This window comes from Spermophilus citellus (genome assembly GCF_964194105.1).
Source record: "Spermophilus citellus genome assembly, chromosome: 9".
Classification (NCBI taxonomy): domain Eukaryota; kingdom Metazoa; phylum Chordata; class Mammalia; order Rodentia; family Sciuridae; genus Spermophilus; species Spermophilus citellus.
Window position 1 is genome coordinate 120,619,989 of NC_138191.1, and position 27,559 is coordinate 120,647,547.

The 27,559-nt window shown below is 51.3% G+C and overlaps 1 protein-coding gene across 7 annotated transcripts in view; it reads right to left on the reverse strand.

The window, feature by feature from the left end:
- Positions 1–3,665: 3,665 nt before the first annotated feature.
- RPS6KA1 (ribosomal protein S6 kinase A1) overlaps positions 3,666–27,559 on the reverse strand; it is a 41,628-nt gene continuing 17,734 nt past the window's right edge. For all 7 annotated transcript variants that reach the window (XM_081305162.1, XM_081305160.1, XM_081305159.1 and 4 more), the window contains 18 exons: positions 26,770–26,850; positions 26,518–26,597; positions 25,139–25,245; positions 24,271–24,308; positions 23,807–23,949; positions 22,879–22,949; positions 22,478–22,566; positions 21,422–21,486; positions 21,139–21,241; positions 19,569–19,699; positions 17,317–17,442; positions 17,045–17,134; positions 16,510–16,668; positions 6,453–6,614; positions 6,182–6,258; positions 5,866–5,983; positions 4,946–5,083; positions 3,666–4,594 (listed from right to left, as the gene is read on the reverse strand). In XM_081305162.1, the coding sequence (XP_081161288.1) occupies positions 4,472–4,594; positions 4,946–5,083; positions 5,866–5,983; positions 6,182–6,258; positions 6,453–6,614; positions 16,510–16,668; positions 17,045–17,134; positions 17,317–17,442; positions 19,569–19,699; positions 21,139–21,241; positions 21,422–21,486; positions 22,478–22,566; positions 22,879–22,949; positions 23,807–23,949; positions 24,271–24,308; positions 25,139–25,245; positions 26,518–26,597; positions 26,770–26,850 (1,901 nt within the window). In that variant the 3' untranslated portion in view covers positions 3,666–4,471. The remainder of the gene's footprint in view (positions 4,595–4,945; positions 5,084–5,865; positions 5,984–6,181; positions 6,259–6,452; positions 6,615–16,509; positions 16,669–17,044; positions 17,135–17,316; positions 17,443–19,568; positions 19,700–21,138; positions 21,242–21,421; positions 21,487–22,477; positions 22,567–22,878; positions 22,950–23,806; positions 23,950–24,270; positions 24,309–25,138; positions 25,246–26,517; positions 26,598–26,769; positions 26,851–27,559) is intronic.

Below are 27,559 nucleotides of genomic sequence, written 5' to 3' on the forward strand. Positions count from 1 at the left end.
GCACCAAGAAGTAGGCACTACTCCTAAGTCCCAGTTTAAAGGTGGGGAAATTGAGGCAGAGGGGTTAAATGGCTCGCCCAAGGTCTGCAGGCAAGTGCCCAAAGCTGCACTGTAGACCAGGATACTCAGACTTCAAGAAAAAAAGGTACAACTGACCCCACATCTGCTCTCAGCCACGGCTCTGGGGTCTTCCCTCTTCCTGCCGCTGTTGGCTTGTCACCCAGGCTCTCCATCAGTGCCTGCAGTAGCTCTGTGGGACACTTAGGAAATGTCAGAGCAGCGAGGGATGGCAGGTCCCACTGACTCAGAGCCCACTACCCTCCGTGGCCACCTGCTGCTGCCTTCGCAGATGAGCTGGGCCGGGGCAGAGGCAGGAGGACATGGGGTGAGGGGCGCCTCTGCAGATGTCCCTGGGGTGATGGGCCACAGGTTCTTCCACTCACCTCTTGGGGTTTCTCTGCTTGGCACAGGCTCAGTGCCACCTCTTTTGCCTGCCACTAGTGGCTACCGTCTCTGGGGGTGGGACACGCAGAGATTTCCCTCTTGCTAATGAGTCATTTCTCCCTTGAGTGCCCAGGAGTTACTGGGAACCCCCACACCCCCCAACAGACGGAAGCTGCTCAGACCTCATTCAAAGTGAGGAACTTTCCAACCATGCGGGGGCTGCCTTGTGATGTGGTGGAGTCTCCGTTGCTGGCAGGATTCAAACAGAAACTGGATAACCATTTATGGAGGATTCCTGTAGTGGGTGGAGGTTGGGTCTGGGCCTTTAAGGCCCTTCTGAATGTGAGATTTTTATGAGTCACTGTGAGATGAAATTTATCCTGTGCAGCAGGGTTGGATAGTGGGACATGTATGAGTTCGGAGCCAGATAGACCTGGGCTCAGCCACTTCCTTGGGGACTGTGGCTCGTTCATCCCTCAGCTTCAGTTTCCTTGTTGTAAAATGGAAATGATAATACCTACCTCATGAGATTGCTTTGAATATTAGGGATGACATCTGTGCTCTGCCCAGCGTAAACAGGAATTCAACCCATTGTGCCTAGGACAGCCATTAAACAACTCACAGTCTGGTACATTATTCGGTGGTCTTAAATTACAGGCTGAGTGAGAGAATTAAATCCATGTGTCAACCCTATTGCTAAATGTTTGCTTATATAACCTACATAGGAAACCAGCCTTTTTTCTGAGGGTACCTGTCTCCAAAATCATCCTGCAAAACATGAAGACAAGAGAGTAAAATGCAAGAAACACCCAGGGACGCTGCTGTCTGTGTGGACGATTGGGAATCCGAGTTGCTGGCCCACAGGGAATTACATCAGCCCCTCAAATGTTCCCCCGTGGGAAGAGGAATCCCCTCCAAGCCCTTGACATGCCATTAGTTCCCTGATGTGTAGTCCAGCTGATGGGGAACTCTACTTTATGAGACTGTAGGAAACTCCCCAAATCTCCCAGTTTGTTTTCCACTGTTAGCAGCTTCAGATTCTCCCAAGTAGTCGGGATGACAGGCATGTACCACTGAACTATATCCAAATATTTTAATTTTGAGACAGGGTCTCCTTAAGTTGCTCAGGTTGGCCTCAAACTTTGAGATCCTCCTGCCTCAGGATCCAGAGTCTCTGGTTACAGGTGTGTGCCACCACACTCAACTGGAATTAGAAGTTTTTTTTTTTTTATTGTACTGGGGATTGAACCCAGGGGTGCTTAACCACTGGGCTACATCCCCAGCCCTTTTTAAAATATTTTATTTAGAGACAGAGCCTCACTAAGTTGCTGAGGCTGACTTTGAACTCAGGATCCTCCTGCCTCAGCCTCCCAAGTTGCTAGGATTACAGGCTTGTACCACTGCACCTGGCTGGGACTTTCTTTCTTCTTATTTTTGTTCTGGGGATTGAACCCAGGGGCACTTAATCGCAGAACCACATCCCAGCCCTTTTTATGTTTTGAGACAGGATCTTGCTAAACTGCTTAGTGCCTTGCTAAGTTTCTGAGGCTGGCTTCAAACTTGAGATCCACCTGCCTCAGCCTCTGGAGCCACTGGAATTCTGTAATTGAGACCAGACCCCAATTGTATAGGAAATTTATGACCACATGGTTGGCTGAGGGTAGGGTGCTAAACAGACAGCTCTGTAAAACACACAAGTAGGTCTTGGGCAGTCTCACAAGCAGAGAGGTGGGGCTGAACCCCTGAACGGTGACTCTCAGATCTCAGACCTCCAGTGTGAGTTCTCTTCTGCCATGTTGCTGTGTCCCTGGGCAAGTTAATCTCCAAGCCTCAAATTTCTTCTTGCGTGTGAAATAGGATTGACCATATCTTGTTCACATGAGGGTGTCATGAAATACAGCACTTGGTGCTCCACAAGGTGAGCACCTGCTTAGTAGGTGGATATTTTGTGGGCAGGAGCTGAGGGATTGTTATTTGGGCATTAAAGGGAACAGTGACTCTGGAACTTGGGGACATCTGGTGCTGTGGTTTGAGTGCCCCCTTTCATATGCTAATGATATTTGGAGGTGGGCACTTTGAGAGGTACTAGGATGAGGTGAGGTCATGAGGGCAGGAAACCATGATGACATTAGTGGCTTTATAAGAAGTGGAAGAAAGGCCCAAGCTAATGCTCTTGCCAAGTCTTGCTGTGTGATGCCCTCTGCATGTGATAACAGCAAGCAGCCCTCACCAGGTGCTAGGGCCAGGCTCTTGGACTTTCTAAGCCTCTAGATCCATGAGCTAAATATATATATATTCCCCCCACCACCCGCCCCAGTGCTAGGGATGGAAGCCAGGGCCTCATGCCTACTAAGCAAAGGCTCTACCACTGAACTACACTCCCAGTCCCTGAATTCTTTTAATAGCTTGCATTTCTCCCTGCCTCCACGTCCCAACCTCATCTTGTGCAAACTCCTGGCTCTGAGGTCACAGCTACATCAGCTCCTCTTGAGACACTGAGCATACCCTGCCTGTTTCCCTCTTGGGGCCTCTGTCCTAACTCTGCCTCCTGCTCTTCATTCAGATCTCAGTTTCTGGGTCACTTTCCCAGAGTGGCCTTCCCTGACCCAGTCTCATCCAATTTAACTCTCCACATGTCTTCTGAGTGGCTGACCTAGGTTTGCAAACTGTCCCCGTCCCCTACTTAGATCTAAGACTTATTCTCTCCTGGCTCACCAGCATCTGCAGCAGGGTCATAACAGGTGCTCAGAAAATATTTATTGCATGAGGAAATATCATTCCCCTCTCTGAGCTCATTTCCCCATCTATAAAATACAGATAATAGCATAATAACACCTACTTCATAGGTTTGGTAAGATTAAATGGGATATGGGGGCTGGGGTTGTAGCTCCATGGTAGAGCGCTTGCCTAGCACACATGAGGCACTGGGTTTGATCTTCAGCACCACATAAAAATAAAATTAAAAAAATAAAGGTATTAAAAAAAAAGAGTAAATGGAATGTGCATGTAAGGCCCCAGTACGGAATCTGACACCCTTCACTGGTAGTAAATATTTTTACACTTATGATCATCCTGCCTCAGCCTCAGAGATGCTGGGATTATAGGTGAGGACCATCGTACCAGGACCTGGCCCATTTCTTGTCCCTGCCAAAGCCCTTGACAACCCATAGCAGAGAGAGGGCAGATTCAGAGATGAGAAGTGGAGAAGAGCGTGCTTCGATTTGATTGTAAGTTTATTAAAAAGGCCATGGACAGATGAACCCTGAGTTACCAGCTGAGGAAGAAATGAAAAAAGCCCCTGCCCCTGTGGCCTGCACCCCTGGCCTCCATGACCTCTGTCCAGTAGCAGACTCAATAGAAATCTGCCGAAAAGTGCTCTCCATGTCCTCTCCCTGGGGTGGCCCAACCTGAATGCAGGGGCCCGTGGGTGGGCCGATGCAGATGCTGGTGCCTGGAGCCTGGAGCCAGCAGCTCTAGCCGAAAGTGGTTCTAGACCCCTGGCAGAACAGGCTGGAGGAGCTGGCTGGGGAGAGAGGGAGTTCTACTTAACAGTCGGTGGCTCTGTGAGGCGATGCCGGGCTGCCGTGGGGGATCTGCCAATGGCTCCAGATGACCAATTGTGGGGCCCCCAGGGTAGGACCCCGAAGCTGCTCCAGGAGTCTCAGCCACAGAGAGCCCCAGCATGACGCAGTGCCCCTTCTGGGGTTGCACTGGCTATTTCTGCTCCCAGAAAGGCAAATGGATCTTGTAAAACTCCACGGGGGGTTGATGCCATTATTTTCCTTAAAAAAGGTCAGAGTTTGTACAGTGAACCGATTTCCACCAGCAGAGCCTAAGCCGGAAGAGTCCATCCTGGGGAAGGAGAAGGCACTTCTCACACCCTCACGGGGCGGTGATCTGGGCTGGCTGCTTCCCGGACCCCTCGAGGCTCCAACTTGCTCTGACCCCGTGACTCAGGCTGCTCCCTCTGGGAAGGATGCTGCCTCCATCAAGCTAGCACCGCCCTGCGGCCTGGGTGCCAGGCCCCTCACAGAGTGGTGGATGGCAGCTTCCTCACCCGCCGCTGGGCCAGGATAGATGACTCGATGGGCTTTAGCTGGGGGGTGGGCTTGGAGCTGTTGAGCGCGGAGTACGTGGCTGCCATGGCTCCCTGGGAGAGGAGGTAAGTCAGGTGGCCAGTGAGGAGGTGAGCAGGGGAGGGACACTGTCCCAGGTCAGGCCAGCCCCTCCCAGAGCCCCACAGCCCACCCAGCCCACTATTTCCAGCCTTGGTGGTCCTTCATGGTCATTGGTCCTGCCTCCGAGGCTTCAGAGGTTGGTAGTTGTGTCTGCCAGAAGACTAGAGCCCCTGAAAACAGGACTGTCTCATGTCCTCTGTCCCACCTCCTGGTCCTGGGCACAGACATGGGATCTCCTGGTTCCACTACCCCAAGTCCTTGCACATGACACCCTGGCCTGGGCAACCTGCACCCTGCGGCTGCCAGCGGCTGGGCTGTCATACCTTCACAAGCTGCAGGTCCTGGTGGGACAGCTGGCTCTGGGGAAGCTTGTCTTTCTGGGTGATCCATGGGTGCTGCAGGACCTGCTTGGCTGTGAGACGCTGGTGGGGGTCCACATGCAGCATCTTGGACACCAGGTCCTAGCGGCACAGGGGCAAGGGGGAGGTGTGAGAGGCAGCAGGGGAGAGATCATCTGTGTCCCGCAGATGGGGAAGGGGAAGACAACTGCACCGACCATCTCCCACCTGAACCCTTGCCCCTGCCCTGCGATCCATTCTCCACAAGCCACGGCTTCCCAGGCACAGCCAGGGCGTTCCCCTCTGGGGGCTTCTGCTCTCCTCGCACTTCCAGGAGCCTGCTTGCCTTCCAGGGTGGAAAGGGGCAAGAGCCTAAGGGCTGAGGCCGGGCAGATTCCGGTGCGAAACTGGCTCTTCCGCTCATCAGCTGAGGGCCCTGGGCAAGTCACTTCAACTCCCCGAGCCTCAATGTCCCCTCTGAGAAATGGGGGCAACAACACTGCCACACAGGCTGGTGGAAGTGGTGCTGCTTATGAAGGGCTCAAATCTGTTCGCACAGAGGCTCCCAGTGATAGGAACTGTCACCAATACTGAAAACTCTTCCCTCTTTGGGAAGGTCCTCTCCATGGGCAGTTGCTCTGCTTCTGCTCTGTGCCTGGATCCCCGGGGAGGCCTGCAGGCCTACAGCTCCCCTCCACTGAGCTTCCAGAAGAGAGGTGCTGGGATTGTGCAGTCCTCTGTCCCCCACATGGGAAAGGACCATGAATGATCAGTCACCAAGTTACCCCAAAAAAGGGCCAGTCTGCCTAGGAAGCTTCCTCTTGGGAGAAAGGCTACGGGACACCTGAACTGCTGAAAAGCCCCGGGATGGACCCTGCCCCTCCTCCCCGAGCTTAAAGACTCACCTTGGCTGTCTCGGAAACCGTGTTCCAGTTTCCCCCACTGAGGGTAAACTTCCCACTGCCGATCCGGGTCAGGATCTCCTCTGGGGTGTCACTGGGTCCGTTGGCAAATGGAGTGTATCTGGAGAAAAGCCCACACAGCTGGGTACAGCCTCTGCCCTGGAGAAGGGAGGCTGCCCCTCCTGCTCAGACTGCATGCTTCAAGGTGCAGCTCCCGTAGGCAGGGCCTGTCCCCAGGCAGAGCTGATCTCCCCTGAGACAAGCCCCAGCCCAGGCTGATCCCAGGACAGGAGTGGGGAGGGCCCGGCCGGGCACTCACCCCGCCAGCATGGTGTACAGCAGAATGCCCAGGCTCCAGATGTCACAGCCTTCATCGTAGCCCTGGCGCTTCAGCACCTGGCAGGAAGGCAGGGGAGGGTGGTCAGTCCGAGGGCAGTAGGAAGTGGCCACACAGTCCCCAAAAGGTAGAACAAGAGTCCCCGCTGTGGCTAGATCTGCCCTCAGTCCCTGAGTCAAGGCTATAGACACTGTAGGCCTGGACAGCGTGGGCCTCTAGGTGCGGCACAAAGACTCCTGTCGTCCCCACTCACCTCGGGCGCCACGAAGTTGGCTGTGTAGCAAGGCGTCATGAGGAGCCCATTCTCAGCCCGCAGCTGCTTGGCGAAGCCAAAGTCACAGATGCGCAGGCACTCGGGGTTCCCAGACTCGTCCACGTACAGGATGTTGCTGGGCTTGAGGTCTCTGTGCACAACCTAGGGGCAGAGGACTGGGGTCAGCCTCCATATGGGAAGGCTGCTAGGGAAAAATCTAGAATCCAGGAAGAAGTAAAAGGGCTACCACACAGGAGCCCTTCTCCTAGTGCTACTACTGCCTGCTTGAAATCTCAATGGAGCACGATCTAAGGTGGCAGGAATTCAACCTGCCCAACACTGAACTCCGTAGTTCTCCTCTCAAATCTGCTCCTCATATAATCGCATCCTTCCTGTTGTGTGGGTCCTTTTTCTTTTTCCTCTCATATTCCTTAATAAACCCACAGGTCAACTCTGTTGACTCTGCCATTAGAATATTTCCAGAGCCCAGTCATTTCTCAGCTCCTCGACTGGCGGGGCTCTGGTTCCCCACCATCATCCCCTACCCCTTGGATTAGGGCAGCTACCTCCTAACTGGTCTCCCTGCTTCTGCCTTTCCTCCCTACAATGCGTCTCACCATCGACGCCGCAGCGATCCTGTTAAACATACGTCAGATCGTGTCATCACAGCTCGAAACCCTCCACGCCTTTCCCTTTTAAGTCTTTGCTAGGTGTGGTGACATGCTATAGTCCTGACAGCTTGGAGGATCCCTTGTGCCCAGGAGTGCAAGGCCAACCTGGGGGGTTGTTTTGAAAGGAAAAATGACTAGTTAGGCCCGGTAGTGCAGGCCTGTAATCCCAGAGACTTGGGAGGCTGAGGCAAAAGGATTGCAAGTTCAAGGTCAGCCTGGGCCACTTAATGAGACCCTATCTCATAAAATAAAAAGGGCTGGGGTTGTAGCTCAGTGGTAGAGCACCCCTAGGGTCAACCCTCAGTAACACACACACAGGTATGTCGCAATTAAAAAAAAAAAAAAGAAAGAGAGAAAGAAAGAAAACTCCTTATTATGGCCCACGTGGCCCCACCTGATCTCTCCCCGCCCCTCCCCCATGTCTCTTGCGCTCTTTGCCATCTCCCCCTTGCTGTATCTGCTTCAGCCACATCAGTCTCTCTGCTCTTCTTCAACAGGCCAAGCACATACCTGCCTCAGGACCTTTGTACCTGCAGTTCCCTCTTTCTAGAACACTCTTCCCTCATCCATCTACCTGGCTAATTCTCTTTTTCCCTTCAGGTCTCTGTTCTTATCAGTAAGGTTTCCCCTGAACATCCCCACAGAACAGCCCCCGGCCACCCAGTATTCCTGAGCCTTCTTACTCTGCTCTGCTTTTGTCACACAGTAGCATTTAACACCATGGGACATAATATTTCATTTGTTTTCTGAGTCTGCTCACTGGAATGTAGCTTCCTGAGCATTTAGCTCTCACTACTGAGCCCAGCACTCACACTAGCTCCTGGTACAGGGCAGGTACTCTATGCATCTCTGTTGAAGGAATGACAGGATAGCACTTACCCTGAGGCCATAAGCAAATGACTTTCCCCTGGATCCCGTGTGCTCCTCTGTAACCCAAGGGGACCCGAACACCCCACTCTGCATGCTCCTCCCCCTCTGCATGGTTGTATTCATAGCCAAACCTCTACCACTTAATTACAATCCTCAGATCTCTAGCCCTGGCCCAGAACTTTCCTGAGTCCAGGCTCATAGATCCAGTTTCCTACCAGAAGGCAACTGCTGGATGTTCCATAGTCTCAAACTCAACCTATTCCAAATGCTAGATATCATGTTCTCACCCTCCTGCTCCTTCTCCCACGAGCTAATGGAACTCCCTGGGGAATGTCAAAAACCTTCAATGGGCCTGGTGTGGTGGTGAACGCCTGTAATCCCAGTGACTCAGGAGGCTGAGGCAGGAGGAAGGCAAGTTGAAAGCCAGCCTCAGCAATTTAGAGAGGCCCCAAGCAAGTTAGCAAGACCCTGTCTCAAAATTTAAAAATAAATAAATAAATAAAAGAAGTGGGGATCTGGCTCCACGGTTAAGTGCCTCTGGGTTCAATTCCCAATACCAAAAAAAAAAAACCATTCAATGGCTCCCTAGTTTCGGCAAGATAAAGCCCACATCCCTAGCCTGCCCTGGGAGGCTCAGCCTGCCCTGGCCTCATCACACACCGCATTCTCTCAGGCACTCTGAGCTCAGGCCACACGGGCTCCATCCACAGTAGTCCTAACCATGCCTGCCTGTGGAGTGCCTAATCACCTTGCAGTACCCAGCCAGGGACCAGCACAGAGCAAGTGCTAAGTGAGCTCTGTGCAATGAATGAAGGAATCACACCTCTGAAACATGCAGTCACTTTGCAGGTGACATTAGTTGAGTCCTGCAGACTGGCTGGCTTCATTGTTCCAATTGAACCCCAAGCACTCTAGCAGGTGTCCATGGGAAGGGCAGACTGGAGAACAGGTGTGGCCCAGCATAGCCGGCCTCCAGAGGAAAAGAGCCACACAGACACTGGCCCCGGTGATACTCTGTGAGTTGCATCCAAGAACTGGAGGAAGCCCTTGGACTTTCTCCTTCCAACACGGTCACATGACACCACAGTGCAGGCCCCCAGAGAATGCAGGCTGTCTTCCCCAAAGTGCCCAGCCATGCTTGAGAGGCCAGGGATGCTGGGGACACCTGTACAGGTGATATTCCTGGTTTAAGAGGGTTCCTCATCATGATCTCACTGGGGCTATCCACCACACCTTGGTAATTATTGGCTCCATTTTACAGAGGAGGGAACTGAGGCTCTGTGATGAGAATGGCCTTGCTTGTATAGTAAGAGGCAAACCCAGGTCTGACTGTAATTCCACGGTCTATTGAGCACAGCACAGATAACACTTTTGGGAAACAGGAACATGGGTGTTTGTGATCTTATCCCGCCCCAACAACACAGAGAAACGACGAACTCCACCAGGCCTCATCATGGCGGTAAGAGAAGAACACGGAGGCAGGGGGGCAGCTTGGAAAAGCCCTGCAGGTGGTTCTGTGACCCGACCCTCAGGTGGGGAGTGGGGAGATGATGCGGTCTCCCATCTCACGGCACAGGAAGTCACAGCAGGCTGGGTGACTGTGAGGGAGGCCAGGCTAGTGGGAACCACACCAACCAGTCTAAAGGGGCAACTGCTCTTGGTGCCAGTCGACAGTCACTGCAGAGCAACTGGTTTTTTAAAAGTAGGGCCTGGTTTTTTAAAAGCAGCCAAATCACTACACCTTACCAAACCAACCCCAAACAAAAGTCATCCCATATCGTGCAGGCCAAACAAAATATTTTTATAGGTTAAATGCAACCACGGTCAACGGGCCATGACCTCTGGCAGTCACAAGGAGTCGGGCAGGCTGGAGTGTGAGTCTTGGATTTGCCCTCCATAACTGTGTGGTCCACCTCTCTAGCCCTCACTTTTCTCAACTGTAAAATGGTGATGATAACAGTAATCAAATCCCTGGGTAAGGGCTAGAGATGTGGCTCAGTAGTAGAGCATCTGCCTAGCATGTATGAGGCCCTGGGTTTGATCCTTAGCATGGAAAACAAAACAAAACAAAATCAGAAGACATCCTGTCCAGAGCATCCAATCTTGTGCATGAGTTCAGAGCCCAGACTTCAGATTAGCTGTAAGGCTTCAGGCAAGTTACTTAAACCTCAATCCTCTCACTTGTAAAATAAAGATCACGATGACACATTCTTCACCAGTTCCTTTTTTGTAACAATTAAGTGAGTTTAATATGCAAAGTGCTCAGAACCTTGCCTGGCCTATAGAATGTGGCAAGTGGCGTGAACTGCCAAGAGCAGCCCCAGGGACAGTCCACCGCTGAGCTACCTTCCCAGCCCTTTTAAAGTTTAATTTTGGGATAGGGTCTTACTAAGTTGCCAAGGCTAGCCTCAAACTTGGAATCCTCCTGCCTCAGCCTCCTGAGTCAAAAAGATTACAGGTGTGTGCCACTGTGCCCAAAAGCCACAGTACCTTTATCACCATCAGCATCCACAGCAGATGTGCATTTGGGCACCCGTGACAAATTGTTCTGTGTGAAACATCTGGTTAAAGACAGAGCCAGGGGGCTGAGGTTGTGGCTCAGTGGCAGAGTGCCTACCTTGCACATGTAAGGCACTGGGTTCAATCCTCAGCACCACATAAAAATAAGTAAACAAAATAAAGATATTATGTCCATCTATAACTAAAAAACAAAACAAAACAACAACAACAACAACAACAAAAAGACACAGCCAAAGCCTGGTGTTGGCTCTATTGAATCTGCATCTCAAAGGCTGTTCCTGGCATGATGGGGACCTTATGGAAACAGACAAGATGGAGTCTGGGGACATTTTTTTTTCCTTTCTCTCCTCTCTCTCTCTCTCTCTTTTGTACTGGGGATTAAGCCTTGGGGTGCTTAACCACTGAGCCACAACCCCAGCAATCTTTATTTTTTATTGTGAGGCAGGGTCTCACTAAGTTGCTTTAGGGGCTCTCTGAATTGCTGAAGCTGGCTTTGCACTTGCCATCCTCCTGCCTCAGCCTCATGAGCTCCTAGGATTACACACATGTGCCACCATGCCCAGTAGTCTGAACTTTAATAGGCTTTACACATTAAACAAAGAATGGCTATAAAATAACACGAAAGGAGCAGACAACCCAATTTAAAAACATGGACAGAAGATGGGGACAGCCATTTCAGGAAAGAAGGCATTCAAATGGCAATATGCATGTGAAGAAGCATCAACTTCACCAGCCATCAGGGAAATGTCAGTTAGAGCCATAATGAGATTCCATCCACACCTATCAGAATGACTACTTAAAAGATGGAAAACATTGCTGGGCACAGTAGCACACACCTGCAATCCCAGCAACTCCGGAGGCTGAGGCAGGAGGATTGCAAGTTCAAGGTCAGCCTGGGCAACTTAGCACAACCCTGTCTCATAAACAAAAAGAAGGACTGGGGATGTGGCTTACTGGTCAAGCACCCCTGAGTTCAATCTCCAGTGACCCCCGCCACACACACATAGGGATCCCAGAGGATCTGGAGCCCCAGTCACTTTTTCCCATCCCTCAGTTTCTGTTGGATTCCCATCTTATAGACCACAGCTACTCCAGATGCCAAATCAACCCAGAGAATGCCCTCCAAATACTTCAATAAGAACAGCTGCCCAGGGGCTGGGGCTGTAGCTCAGTGGCAGAGCACTTGCCTAGCATGGGTGAGACACTGGTTTCGATGCTCAGCACCACATAAAAATAAACAAATAAAATAAAGAACAGCTGCCCATTTCCTCATCAGTTGTCTCTGATATTTGGAGAGGGCCAGACACATCGCAGTTTCCCAAAGTCAACTCCTGGTTTTGGGAAAGATACAATCTCCTTCAAGTGGTTCCTCAAACTTGGAACCTGCCTTGTGGAAGGGACGCCCTTTGGAGGCATCTCCTGCTCTAGAAAGCTCTTCCTTGCTCTGAGCTTCGGGCAACCCACTGGTAACTCACTGCCATGGCTTTGTCTCCTAAACCCTCTTGGAGGTAACTTTAACTAGTACTCACTTGACAACAAAACAGGAAAAGGAAACACACTCACTCTTTGATCTCACACGTTTGATCATTAGTCTGTTTGCATTGGCCATTTCAGAAACCAAAGCCACTTCAAACAGGACCATTAAAAGCACATGTGGTCACCAAACTGAAGCTTTGAGCATGAGGTAAAGTTCCTTTTTATAAAAGAGTTCCTGCTAATCAATCACACTTAGTCAGACAGCGCCATTTTTGTACACCCTAGTGAAATAATTGATTCAAAAACCCTGAAAGGAGGAAGCCATTACGTGAGGCTCTCTACAATGAGGAGATAGGCCTGTTATCACCTGGCGTGAATAATGGGGGGCAACATGAGGTCATGTGCTCAAAGCACTTGCACCTCATGGAGTGGCCTCCTGCTGATTTTGTCTTGTTTTGTTTTGCCCTATCCTGTTATTATTGTTTTGTAGCAGAATGGCCAACGTATTATTAGGTAACTGCAGATATTTGGTTGTGCACAAGAGAAGCTAGTGTACAACTGCCAATGGGACATATGATTCTTTTGTTTTGGATAAACACTTGAACACAACTCAGGTCCCATGGCATCTGGACTCTAGGCCTGAATGGAGGAACAGCCTTCCCTGTGCACCTGCAATGATGTCACGATTCCCGCCCCCCACCCCTTCAATGTATGGAAATAGGTGCCAATGATTGAACATGGTCACAATAGGTCCCTTTTCTAGACTTTTCCTTAGTCCTCTACAGACATGATTTGGCCAAGATAAACACAGTTGGAATTCCTTGAAGGTCAATGATTCATAATAGTTAAGTATTCTACATGATTCTCTGGGATCCCAGATCCCGGCTTTCTGAACTTCTCCCATCCCACCAAAATTTGAAGCTACATCTAAATAAGATTCTGGAGCAAGCTGGGTATGGTGGTGCACGGCTGTTAATTCCAGAAACTCAGGAGACCGAGGCATGAAGATCCCAAGTTTGAGGTCAACCTGGGGAACTTAGCAAGACTCTGTCTCAAAATAAAATTCAAAAGGGCTGGGGGTGTGGTGGCTCAGTGGACCAGCATGTGTGACACAGTCCTGGGTTCAATCCCCAGCAATTAAAAAAAAAAAAAAAGGCTTTAGAGGAACTTGCAGTTTACAGGAAACATGAGCAATAGAGAAATAACATAAATAATGCCACCAGAAAGTAAAAGACTTATTCAGAATGTGGGACATTCTACAGAACAAACTGATCTCTTCAGCAAGTAAGTGGCTTACAAAAGGGAGTTTTTACTATGCAGGTGACATGGGTGTACACATTTAATAAAACTCATCAAATTGTTCACAGAACATCTACCTCATGCAGATTTTACTTCAGTTTAAAAAGAAGACTTGCACGCACAAGGCCCTGGGTTCAATCCCCAGCACCACCAAAAAAAAAAAAAAAAAAAAAAAAATCCCTGTGCTTTAATTTTGGGATGGGGTTGTGGCTCAGTGGTGGAATGCCCGCCTAGCATGCATGAAGCACTGGGTTCAATCTTCAGCACCACATAAATGTGAAATAAGATACTATGTCCACCTAAAATTAAAATATAAATATTTTAAAAAAATAAGAAGATTTGGATAGAACAACTAAATGAAATAAATGTGTGGACTTTGCAGGGATTATGATTTCAATGATATCCAATCATGAAAAGAGATCAGGATTTCAATTATTTTTTTTTAAATATTTATTTTTTAGTTCTCAGCCGACACAACATCTTTGTTGGTATGTGGTGCTGAGGATCGAACCTGGGCCGCACGCATGCCAGGCGAGCGTGCTACCGCTTGAGCCACATCCCCAGCCCCAGGATTTCAATTATAATACCCAATCATGAAAAGACATTTTTGAAAGGACAGGAGGGAAAATGTTTTTGTGAATTTATGTGAAAACAACTCACTGCTAATTTTGTTAGTTGGTTGAAAAATAATGTCCACTGTTTTTTGTTTTTTAATGTTTATTTTTTAGTATTTGGCAGACACAACATCTTTGTCTGTATGTGGTGCTGAGGATTGAACCCGGGCCGCACGCATGCCAGGCGAGCGCGCTACCGCTTGAGCCACGTCCCCAGCCCCACTGTCCACTGTTTTTAAAATTACAGATATATGGGCTGGGGTTGTGGCTCAGTGGTAGAGCACTTGCCTAACTGAGTTTAATTCTCAGCACCACATAAAAATAAATAAATTAAATAAAGGTATAAAAAATTACAGATATATGACTAAGATGATGTGAAGTCTAAAACATGCTTTAAAAGACTTTAGTTATAGGGCTGGAGGTTTAACTCAGTGGTACAGTATCCCTGGGTTCAATGTCCAGTACCAAGCAAAAGCAAGACTTTATAAGCCTTTGTAGGTCAAGTGTCAAAATGCCTGTAACTTCCTTTCAAATGCATTTTCCAAAATATATATATTAAGGGAAGCTGAGGTAGGAGGATTGCAAGTTCAAAGCCAGCTTTAGCAACTTAGTGAGACCCTGTCTCTAAATAAAATATAAAAAAGGGGCTGGGGGAGCCGGGGCTGTAGCTCAGTGGTAGAGTGCTTGCTTAGCAGATGTGAGGCACTGGGTTTGATCCTCAGCACCACATAAAAATAAATAAATTAAATAAAGGCATTGTGTCCACCTACAACTTAAAAAAAAAATTAAAGAAAAAGGCGGGCTGAGGACGTGGCTCAGTGGTTAAGCGCCCTTGGGTTTAACCCCAGGTACAAAAACATAAATAAAAATAAATTAAAGGTTGTGGCTCAGTGGTAGTGCGCTTGCTGCTCAGTGGTAGAGGCAATGGGTTCGACCCTCAGCACCATGTAAAAAGAAAAACCAAAAACCTAAATAAAGGCATTTTGTCCATTTACAACTATAAAAATTTTTTTTTAAAAGATATATTAAGTCTAGAGGAAAATGAATTTCATTATATTATTCTTTGACCTTTTCTATAAATTTGATCTTTCTTCTCAAAAAAGTTGAGAAAAATACTTCAGCAGCAACAAAAAAGAAACAAAGGAGGGCTGGGAGGTGGCTCAGTGGTAGAAATTTGCCTAAAATGTACAAGGCCCTGCACTGAAAAAGAGAAAGGGAGGGAGGGAGAGATGAAAAGAAAGAAGTGGCAAATGTAAGTACTAGGGCTAGTTGCCCAGGCTGGTCTTGAACTCCTGGACTCCAGCGATCCCCCAGCCTCAGCCTCCTGAGGGCTGGGAGGTGTGCTCCACTGGGCTGGTTTTGACAATTCTTGAATTTGGGTGTCGAGCACTCTGGTGGTTACATTATTCTTCTTAGTCCTGCGCGTGTGTTGGGGTCCTGCCTCCCTGCTTACATGTGGCAGTTACTGCTAGCCAGCCCTGAGAGTGGGAAGCCGCACTCTCAAGAAAAGTACTTCGCTTCATCCCACAACCACCCCATGATAAGGCAGCTACCACAAGTCTGCAGAAGACCGAAGGCTCAGAGAGGCCGGATGGCTCTCCCAACTGCATGCGCAGGTAAGATGAGAAGCCATGACCACAGCACAGTCAATTGGATTTCAGAGGTTACATTCTTTTTTTTCCCTGCTTGGTGCCAGGGATTGAACCCAGGGGCACTTTACCTCTGGGCTACATCCCTAGCCCTTTATATAGACATTTTTTTGAGACTAAGTCACTGAGGTTGGCCTCTAACTTGCAATCCTCCTGCCTCAGTCTCCCGAGTCACTTGGATTCCAGGTGTGCACCATCTCACTCAGCTCAGAGCCTACATTCCTAATCCTCACAGACTGATTAGAAGTACCTCAGAACATCACCTCATCCAAAGAGAAACTCGGTTAACTCACAGTCATACAGAACTTCTCTACCTTCCACTCTGCGCCTTGGCCCAGAGCCACGTAGTGTTTACTTGCTTTGTGCAGCAATAAAGGCCACGTTCTGCTCTCTGGCTCTACACCTCTTCCGCCCATTGCTTCCAGCAGCATTTCCTCCTGCATCCATTTCCTGTCTTAGCAACTGGTCCGCAGCCAAATTCACCCCTTGGAAGGCTTGCACCTCCCAACAGGGACCCTGCAGCTTCCCAACTCAAAGTCCACTCTTCCCCGCGGCTTCCACCCCCACTCCTCAGCCTGACATCCTGGCTCCACTCTTCTCTGGCTGTGGGGTCTTGGGCAAATGACCTCACACTTGTCATCTTACCTGTAAAGTCAGGCCAATAACTACAACTAACTCAGGGGTGTGAATTGAGATAATATAGGGAGACCTCACCCTACGTTAAGCCTTGGCATAGCAACTGGCACTGAACAAACTGTTCCTTTCTGCAGTTCGGCTTCTGTCTCTCTTAACATCCATCCACTCATCTACACACCTGTCCATCCACTCACCTACACATCGTCCCCTCTGTCTGTCTGGCTGGGTGGAGACTGGCACTCCTGGGCCAGACCATGGTTCTTCCACTGGATGGATGGCATGACCTTTGGCACTCTCTGCCCCTCCCCAAGTCCACACTCACCCCCTGTGAGTGCAGATACTCCACGGTCTTGCTGATGGTGTGCAGGACGAAGCTGGCCTCCCGCTCTGAGAAGAACTTCTGCCTCAGTATCTTGTCCAGCAGCTCCCCACCCCGCATCAGCTCGGTCACCAGGTACACGTGTTTGCCATCATCATACACCTGCCGAAGACCTCGCCATCAGGCCCCTGTCCCCAGTGCCAGGCCTGAGGGCTCAGTCACAAGCACCCAGCAGGGAAGCATGACACGAGCCTCCGGCAGTGTTCTGCCCTGGCCGGACCCTCACCCATCTGGACCCTGTCCTCCTGGACGAGGTGGTGCTGGCCCTGGTCCCTGATGAGCAGGGAAGCTCTCAAGAGAATGTCCAAGTCTCAAGGAGAGGACACTTGGGATGTGTCCAGACCAGAGGGACCCAGAGTGCCCCTGCCCCTCTCTGTGCCCTGGGAGGAGGGTGAGAAACCAAGGCATGACCTCCCACAGACAAATCCTAGCGTCAAGGATGCCGGGCCCCGGCCCAGCCTCGAGGACGTCCACTCACGTCTTTCAGGGTGATGATGTTGGGGTGCTGCCCGTACCGCAGGAGAATCTCAATCTCTTCTGAGGGGTCCCGCTTGCTCTTATCGATGACCTGAAGAAAGTGGGAACAAATGGCATCTCAGGGGGACAGACTCCAAGGTATCTCCCTGCCCTGGGGGCTCTCCTTCAACATCCAGAGCTTCAGGCACTAACCTTCCCCGCCAAAGGACCACACCTACATTGGCCTCACCCCCAGCCCAGCAGCCTTGGCCAGGATGTAGTCAGGAGGCCCACCTTGACAGCATACTCCATGTTGGTGCCCTTGTGAACACAGCGCTTACACACGGAGTAGGAGCCCACACCAATCGTCTCCTTTACCACATAGCCATCACTGAAAACCAGGTTCTTCCCATGGAGTTGCTGCAAGAGACCAAGAGATGAGGCTAATCCCTGGCTCCACAGTGCCAGGGGTCACCCCAGTACCAAGGCCTTCCTGCATGGAGATGGAGTAGGGGAAGAGCCAGGAGCCTGGGGCAATGCTGGCTGTGTGACCTTGGAAGGACCTGCCCCTCCTTGGGCCTCAGTTTTCTACTCTATACAGTGGACACACTCACTGCCTCCTTGCTGGCCCACGGTGGTCTACAGTGAGAGAGGGTGGTGGAAGGGTGGGCAAGAGAGTCAGAACACATACTAAGCGGTGCGTGGTTCTGAGAAGCCTGGGAAAGCCCACAGGGGTGCAGAAGTGCTGAGCTGGATTCCAGCTCTGCCACTTTCTGCAGCTTTGGGTAGGTAGCCTCCTGTTTCAGGGTGTCACAGCCCTCGGCATGGGGTGTCTCAGGTTCTGAGACATTAACAATAGTAAATGCTCACACAGCGTCCTGCGTGTGCTGTGTGCCGGGCACTATTCCAAGCATGATCATCAGGTGGCCATGTGCCACCTGTTGCTCTCATATCCAGTCTGGTTTAATATTTGTCTTGGACAAGGATGTCCCAGTTTGGATAATAAATTACAGTCATCTTGACTTTACTCATATCAGCTCAGGTAATCCTCACAGCAACTCTATCATTACCTCCATTTACAGATGGGAGACTGAGGTCTGGAAAGACAAGTGTCTCAGCCAAAGTCCCTTTACCTTGGAGGCTCTGGACCCAGGCAATGAGATCTGGAGTTGGCATTTCCTTTTTTTTTTTTTTTTTGGTACTGGGGATTGAACTGGGTGCTCTACAACTGAGCTATATCCCCAGCCCTTTTAATTCATTTTTTAATATTTATTTATAATTATATATTTTTTAGTTGTAAATAGATATTTTGTTTTATTTATTTATTTATATGCGATGCTGAAGAGCGAACCCAAGGCCTCACACATGTGAGGCAAGTGCCACAACTCCAGCCCCACATTTATTTATTTATTTATTTATTTATTAATATTTTTAATATTTATTTTTCAGTTTTCGGTGGACACAACATCTTTATTTTATTTTATGTGGTGCTGAGGATCGAACCCAGCACCCTGCGCATGCCAGGCGAGCGCATTACTGCTTGAGCCACATCTCCAGCCCTATTTATTTTTAATATTTATTTTTTTAGTTGTAGTTGGACACAATACCTTTATTTATTTTTACGTGGTGCTGACGATCAAACCCAGGGCCTCACAGATGCTAGGCGAACATTTTACTGCTGAGCCACAACCTCAGCCCCTTATTTATCTTTATGTGGTGCTGAGGATTGAACCCATTGCCTCACATGTGCTAGGCAAGCACTCTACCACTGATCCACAACCCCAGTCCTGCCCTTTTAATTTTGAGAGGGTCTTGCTAAATTGTCAGGCTGACCTTAAACTTGTGATCCTCCTGCCTCTGCCTACCCAGTAGCTGGGATTACAGGTGTATGCCACCGTGCCCCCAACCAGAGTCTACATTCTTTTTTTTGGAGAGGGTACTGGGATTGAACTCAGGGGCACTCAACCACTGAGCCACATCCCCGGCCCTATTTTGTATTTTATTTAGAGACAAGGTCTCACTGAGTTGCTTAGCACCTCACCATTGCTGAGGCTGGCTTTTAACTTGAGATCCTCCTGCCTCAGCCCCCTGAGCCACTGGGATTACAGGCGTGCACCACAGCTCCTGGCCAGAGTCTACATTCTTGTCTCTCAAATCTCAAATTCCCATGAAGCAGCGTAACATACAAACAAGGGATAAATGTGGATACGCAAGTTCCCTGCCACCCAATCAACTAGGGCCTCAACAACCACTCCCCAACTCTACCCTGGACATCCCCTGGCATTTGCCCTGACCCTGGTCTGTGCCAGGAAATTTATATATTCATGTTTCCATCCAATGATGAGAGCCACTGTGTGAGGCGGCTTTGTCAGCCCTGCTTTATGAATGGGGAAGAAGATCAAGGCGCTTGCAGGCCTCTGGCTCACCCAGGGGCACTGGGACTTGACCCAGGGTTGTGCAGCTCCACAGCTGTACCCTTAGTTGTTCTGCCCTGTGTCTTCTGGGTGGAAAAGGACAACTGAGCAGCAGTCCCCAGCCTCCCTCACCTGTACCACCGAGTGCAGGGGGGCCTGTGTGGCCCGAGGTTTGCCATCGTCCTCCATGAGGCCAGTGGCCACGAAGCTGAAGCCACGGAACAGCTGATGGGCACCAGCACTCGGGGGGATGCCTGGGGAATCTGTAGGGGTGGAAGGAGCATATGAGCCTAAGGAGGTACCCACGACCCTGGAGCAGCCAAGCACAGGGAGACCATGCAGGTCCTGCCGGTCACAGCAGCTAGCCATGGAGGGCCTTAGGGGCCCACCCACTCCAGGCCTCAGCCCATCTGTTCACACGTGTGTAGAGCAGCCAGTCCCGTCGCACGGGAGACATAAGACTCTCTCATTCAGCCTCCAGCCCACGCCAAGCCCGGGCCAAGGATCCCGAGTGCCTCTTCCCCGGCCTCCTGGCCTCAAGTCCGCCCCTTTGGGTCCATCTTCTGGACGGCAGCCAGAGGGAGGGCTCCAATACAAGCTGGCCTGCACCCTTCACATGTCCCTGCTGCCCCCAACTCCTCAGTGTGGCAGTTGAGACCCTGGTGATCTTGGCCTCCTGTCTCCCCATTCTGCTGACTGCCATGCTGGGTCTCCAGACCCTTAAAAGGGTCTCTGTGCCCCTGCGCGTGCCAGTCCCTCTGACCAGATGCTCCTTGTCAGGGAGCATCCGCCCTCTAAGGCTCAGCTCCCACGGCCTCCCTCTAAAAAGCCTGGCTGTCGCTGCTCCTCCGGGCCCCTTCTCCTATGAACCTCCCTTCTAAAAATGGCCTGAGCTCCATGAGGCAGGCGGGGTGGGTCTCGTTCACCACCATTCCCCACGGCTGGCACATGGCAGGCACCTGGTATGGATTTGTCAAACAAGTGAATAAAGATGAAGTGGATCACCCGGAGACATGCTGAGCTCCCTGTCACCAGCAGTGTGCAGGCCAGAGTAGAAAAGCACCCCCTTTGCTCAAACATGCCCCTCTAGGCGACATCTCAGAACTCATACCCTCCCCTCTGTCCACTGCTGAAATCTGGCCAAGAATTTACCAGGCCCCCTCCCAAAGTCTCCCCTCTGGCTTCCTGCAGTGACTCTTGGGAATGAGTAGGGCTGGGGCTGAGCCCATGTTCCTGATGAGTACACTGAGGTCCGGCAGTCAGGACAGCCAAAGCTGATGCCCACACTTGGCCCTGGCCTGTGGGCGCTGTCACCTCTGCTCTGCCAGACTGTCTCCACCACGGCTTTGCTGGGTCAGATTCCTTATCCCTGACGTGCGCGCAGGCCTGATGTGTTGAATCCTCCCAGTGGGCGTGAAGGCACCTGGGGCAGGGGTCCTGCTTTTTCTATTGTGCCTTGGCCACCCACACAACTTGCTCTCTCACCCAAACACAAAGAGGCCCACAGAGCCCCAGAGTGGGAGACTCAGGGGGCGTGAGACAGGGACAGAGTCACAGTCCCACAGAGGCAGACACTCATGGCCTATCTACCCACATAGCCAGGCCTCCCAGAGATCCTAACCACCCCCATGCCCCAGGGCGCCCCATTCCCTGCTTCCCTCCTGTACCAGCCCCAGGCTGACAAACCAGACAAGGGACGCACCCTTGGGTGTGCGGGATGTGAACTCAGTGTCAAAGTAGAAGGTGTCGTCAGGTTGCGCCACAGCTGGCTTGAAGGGTGGCTTGATCTCACGACGGTATAGCTTCTGCAAGGTGGGGTGGGTGCTCTGGTCACCACGGTGCCTCCACGTGGGCCCAGCAGACAGTGGCATAACGGCTTGCCCTGGGGAGGCCAGCCCTCAACCCAGGAGCATGCCTTCACCCTTTCCTCCATTCCTGAGGCCCTCATTGGCAGAGCCCCCCACCTCCCACCCTGACACACTCACATTCCAGTCGATGGTGGAGTAGAAGACATGCCGCTTGATTTCCTCTGCTCCATCCGGGCCGGAGCCTGAAAGAGCCCAAATAAAGGGTCTACCCCTGGATGGCGCAAACCCAGACAGCCCCTGCCTGCCAAGCAGCTGCACAGGGCTCTGGGACCAGCAGCTGCTGAAGCAGAGAGGAGGAGGCGCTCACCCTGCCAGATGCACCCAGCCACTGCCCCGAGGCCTGAGGCCCATTTAGCATCTCGATCTTTCTGGAGCTTCTGATGATCAAGCTCCAGAGTACTTATTGAAGAGGAAAGTCCAGAGAGATTGACAACTCTTCCCAGACTACCCAGTCAGGACAGAAGCTGGATTTATCCTGAGACCTCCTGAGGGCCCTTGACACCTCCTGACACAGGTTCTATCTCTGCTCTTCTTAACCTCTTGTCACTTTCAACCATGAGACCCCAGGGACCTGACCTGGACTGGACCTCACAAACTAGGTCATGGTCCAAGTGATCCCAGGAGTGAGGAACCCTAAGTACACTGAACACTCACTCCCCACCAGGCACAGACGTCTTTCATCCACAGGGCTCTGCTAGCTGGCCTGGGACCACCATCTCTACTAAGACAAGGAATCTGGGGCTCAGAGAGGTGAAGTCACCTGTCCGGGTCACATAACTCATAAATGGCACTCATTCACTCAACAAATATTTATGGAGGCCCCACTGTGTGTCAGCAGCGGGGACAGATGCAGCTGGGATGAGGACCGAGCGTCTTTCTCCTGAACTCACGTGCCTTCTCTTGGGCCAGCAGCCTTGGCGGAGAATCTGTGTGGGGGCCCTGTCCTTGTCCTCAGAGGGAGTGGGAATGACTCAGTTCCTGCCTCCCCCTACACACAGGTCACCCCCTCCAACACCACACATGGAGCCAGAAGGCAGGGTGGCCAGGGGCATTGTCTGCCCACACAAAGGACAAGGGGCCCCTTTCAGCCCCAGATGTGTCCCTGTGGCCTAGGCTGCAGCTGCTCCCTGCTCCCTACCACCCCATGCCCTCCCCTGAGCTGGGGTTGCTTACCGAGCCGGTTGGCAGGATTCCGCTTGAATAGGGCCCGCAGCAGGCTCTGGGCTTCCGTGCTCAGAAACTGGGGCATGCCTAGCTTTGCCCTGAAACAGCCCCCAGGTCTCATCAGGGCTGAGCCTTACCCCAGAAGCCCCAGCTCCCCTCCCCCTATCTGTCCAGGTCTCATTCCCAGCTTAGTCTAGACAAGCCAACCACTAACTCACCTGCCAAAGACTTCAAGGATCCCCCCCACGGGCCCTGGTGCACGGAAAGGGGGCTGTGGAAAGTGTAATGTTTAACCCAGGAGTGTCCCATAAATGAGGGCCTCAGAGGTAGGGACAGGGTAATCCTCTGGCCCCCCAAATGGGGTGGAACTTGGGGAGCCCTTCCAGTACCAGGGCAGGGCTGGAGCTTACTTCAAAATCAGGGTCATGGTTTCCTTCCGGTCCTTTCCCTGGAAGGGCAGGGAGCCCGTCAGCATCTCAAACTGCAGAGGATAAAGGTCCATTTAGGCTCCACCCATCTCATACACCAGCTGGCCTCCTCCTGCCCAGACCGCCATACTCTAGCCTAGGATGCTTTTTTTTGCTGCGCTGGGGACCGAACCCAGAGCCTTGCATATGCCAGACAAGCCCTCTACCACTGAGCTATATCTCCAGCCCTTTTTATTTATGTATTTAAAATTCTGAGACCGGGTCTCACTCAGTTTCCCAGGCTGGCCTTTAACTTGTGAGTCTCTTGCCTCAGCTAGGAGTAGCTGGGATTACAGGTGTGTACTGCACCTGGCTCTGTCCCAGGATTCTTGCTGGTCTGTTGGACCTCTGAGCCCAGCTGCAGCAAAGACTGCCCCTTCCCTTTCCCCTCTGCCAACCTAGACCACTGGGAACCACAACGCTAGGGGCCTGAGACCCAGAGACCCAGAGCCAGATCAGGGGTGCCCCATGAGGGGTCCAGCCTGGCATCCATCCATCCAAGAAAGGAAACCGTGGCAGCATGTCAGATGAGGCCAGCTTGGCTGTGAGAGGACAGAGGAGAACCTTGGAGGTGACCAAGCCCCTCACTGTATAGGGGGAAACTGAACCCATCCTAGACTGGATCTTTTTTTTTTTTGTACCGGGGATTGAACTCAGGGGCACTCAACTACTGAGCTGTATCCCCAGCCTTATTTTGTATTTTTTATTTTAGAGACAGGGTCTCACTGAGTTGCTAAGTGCCTCGCCATTGCAGAGGCTGGCTTTGAACTCGTGATCCTCCTGCCTCAGCCTCCTGAGCCACTGAGATTATAGGTGTGTGCCACCACACGGGGCTCTGGGCTGGATCTTTTAACCCTGCCTAGGTACTCACCATCAACACTCCGTAAGACCACCAATCTGCACTGTGAGTGTGGCCCTGGCGGTTGACGACCTCGGGGGCCATGTACTCTACCGTCCCACAGAAGGAGTAGGCCTTCTTCTCGTGGTCAATAGCCTCCTTGCTCAGGCCGAAGTCTGCAGCAAGGAGGGCACAGGACAACCCTTTAGGACCTCTGCCTTCCTCCTGCCACACTCTGCACACTCAATTCCCCTGCCCAGAAGCATGAGGGCATCGCCCCGTCACACTCATGAGAAAGCGAAGGCCCAGAGAGGTTAGGTGACCTCTCTGATCCCATGACGAGCCATGATTTCATCTTGAGGTGTTCCAAGTTTGAGGCCTGGGGTTTGACCCCTTCCAAATAGTTGGCACTCCCTCCCTGGCCCTCAGCTGGGACCTATCGGGAATTCTTTCTACCCAAGTCCAGAGGCCTGAGAGGGCCAGTGCCCACCACTCACCAGTGAGTTTGATGTGGCCCTCCTCATCCAGAAGAATGCTGTAATAGAGACCTGGGAGTCAGGATCTACCAGAGGCCAGTAACTGTGTGGGTTCTGGTGACACCACAAGGCAGTGGGTCTTTGGCTTGCCCAGAGGAGATGCCTTGCCCAGATCTATCTGATGAATGAGTGTTGGATTGGGTTGTGGCAGTGCCAGGCAGGTGTGCTGCTGACCTCCTCCATCAATCCCTGCAAGAACTGGGTGCAGCAGGTTCTATTACGGTCCCCTTTTGCTAATGGGGAAACTAAGGCTCAGGAAAGTTAAGTGACTCTCCACAGTCACAGAGCTGGTAGGTGATGGAGATAGGATTTGAATTCAGGTGTGCCTAGCTGTTTTTGAGATGGACTCTCACTGTGTTGTCTAGGCTGGCCTCAAACTCCTGGGCTCAAGTGAACCTCCTTCCTGCCTGCCGAGTGGCGGGGACTATAGTTGTGTACCACCATGCCCAACTTGAGGTGTGCCTAATGCTAAAGCCAGATCCCAGTCTACCCCATCACTTGCCTCTGGATCCCAAGTTATCGTTGGAAGGTACTGTATTTAGGTATTAAGGGAAATTCTAAAAATGGCCCCAATAAGGAATGCTCTTAATTACACTGGATTAACAAAAAAGTGGGGTGGGGGTGTGTGTACCTGCCTCAGTCACAGCAGCACTGGTGATTAGACAGCCCCTAACATGAGCCTGCTGCTGTCCCTTCCCCCTTCAGATAGCCCCAGAGAGGGGGAAGTTGCTGGAGAACCACACCCACCCCCTAGGCGTGGCCCTGTTCTAGAAGAGGCCTGGAGACTGTTTCTGCAGGGCAGGGCAGGGCAGGAGGGGACTTCACTCACTTCTCAGGCTTGAGGTCTCTGTAAATGATGCCCAGGCTGTGCAGGTGGTCCAGGCCCAGAGCCAGCTCGGCCAGGTAAAACTTCACATCCTCCTCTGTGAACATGACCTGCAACAGGCAGGCAGGAGCTGCAGCTGGAACCGCTTCTTCCTCAGGAATGGGGATGCTGAGTGGTCAGCAGCTTCCTGGTCCCAAGGGTCCACCCTGGGGACACAGCCCAGCACCACAGACCTTTCTCTCTCTAAAGGGGTTTGAAGTATGAAATGACTAATATACAAGTCACTCATTGTAGCATTGTTTGGAATCAGCCAAAGGCTGGAAACAGCCCACATGTCCAGGAGCCTGGAACAAACTGCCTGTCCCCTGCATAATGGAGCCTGTGCAGCCACCACCTAGAGCAGGAGTTTCTCTGTGATCCGATGGGGAGCAATTGCCGAGGTAGACTGTCTTGAAAAAGGACAGGTACAGAACTGTGTACTCAGAATGGCGCTTTTTACATAAGAAGGTGGGAGGTGAGGGTTCAGATCATGTATCTGGTTTGTTTGTAAAAGGAACATGGGAAGGTTAAACAGGAAACCAACAGAAGTGTTCATCTATGGAGGGGTGGAAGGGACTGGGTTAGGAGGAGGACTTCTCAATGAATAGTTTTCTTTTGAATCATGTATTACCTACTCAAACATTAAAATTATATTTTAAAAATGAAGTTTAGCTAGGCATGGTGGCACACGGCTGTAATCCCAGCCACTTGGGAGGCTAAAGCAGGAGGGATCACACGTTGGAAGCCAGCCTCAGCAACTTAGCGAGGCCCTGTCTCAAAATAAAAAGCAGGGATGTAGCTCAGGTGGGTTCAATTTCAAGTACAAAAAATAAAATAAAATTTAAATAAAAAAATAATTAATTAATTAATTAAAAGTTCAGTTTTCTTTAAAAGCTGAATTGCATTAATGGTCCCATTTTTTTATTTGGCTCAGATTCTTTTGTATCCATTCCAAATCCCCTTGGATAACATGTGGGACAAGAATGCTAATGTCTCTAGCTTTTCCGGTGGAGCTGAGCTTCTCCCATGCTCATGGCCTTGGCCAGCGCAGCCCTGAAAGAATGGAGTTGGAGAGGTGAGAGGTACACTCACCCCCCAAAACAGGGTGGTCAAATCCAGGGCCTATTCATCCCCAGCCCATCTTGGGAGAAACTCTCAGCAGCTTTGCCAAGTATGACCTCTATGCCAGGACAGGTGACATCTCCTGCTAGGGGCCGCTGGGTAGGCCTGCGAAGTTCCAGGCCCAGGGCCACGTTGGACGTGTTTTTCACAAGGCCCTGAGACGGGAGGCCTGGTCATGCCCCCGGATCTATCCTGGGGCTGTCAGCGGGACATCAGCTCACCTCTTTTGAGAGCCGTGTGAAGAGGTCCCCACCACGCAGGAAGTCCAGAATGAGATAGAGCTTGCCCTCGGTCTGGAAGGCTGGGAAGAGGGGAAAGGCCATGGTGGTCAGCTGGGCTTTGTGACCTGCCCCTTGGGCCCTGGCTCCCGTGGTCTGCCAGGAGGGAGGTGGGACAAGGTACAGGAGAATGCAGCAGACCACAGGCACGGGCCAGTGCTGGGGTGGGAGCTCAGGCAGGGTGTGCGGTCTCACCATAGTGCAGTTTCACCACAAATGGGTGGTTTACATCAGCCAGGATGTCTCTCTCCATCTTGGTCCGAACACGGTCACGCACTGGCCAGAGGAGAAAGGAGTCACCAAGAGTCTACACACCGAGCCACTCTCTCGGTTCCAACTAAGGGCTCTTTTCCACTTGTTCCTCCAGGCCTGCGTTCCCACGGTCCCTCACCTAGGGCTCTGGGGACACTCGATCTTGATTTCCTTCTTCCTTCCCAGGCTGCTCTGCTCCTCGGCTGGCTTTCTGCCCCCCGTTCCTCATGGCAATGCCCAGGGCTAGGCCACGGCACCCCACCAGTTCTCTGGCCTCCCACCATGCTCCGTTGAGGGCCACCGAGCAACTTGTGCCCCTGCCTGTCCTATTTTCTGAGGTCTCCAGACTTTGCCTCTGTACCTCCCCGCAACACTCCTTTACCAGGCCCCTCTCCATCTGCCATCAAAATTCCCAAATTCTAGTCTGGGGTGTTGAGATTTGGTAACCTAGGGAGCTAGCTAGAGGGGTAGATTTTCTGGGTCTAAAATCCTGAAAAATCCTGATTGGTTGCTCTGAGTGGGGCTTCTCCACATTTTTTTTTCCTTTTTCTTTCTTTTCTTTTCTTTTTTCTTTTTTTTTTTTTTTTTTTGGTCCTAGAAGTCACATCTCCAGACCTTTTTATTTATTTTTTACATTTTCGAGACAGGGTGTCCTTAAGTTGCTGAGGGCCTTGTTAAATTTGCTGAGGTTGGCCTTGAACCTGAGTTGCTGGGATTAAGACACGTGCCACTG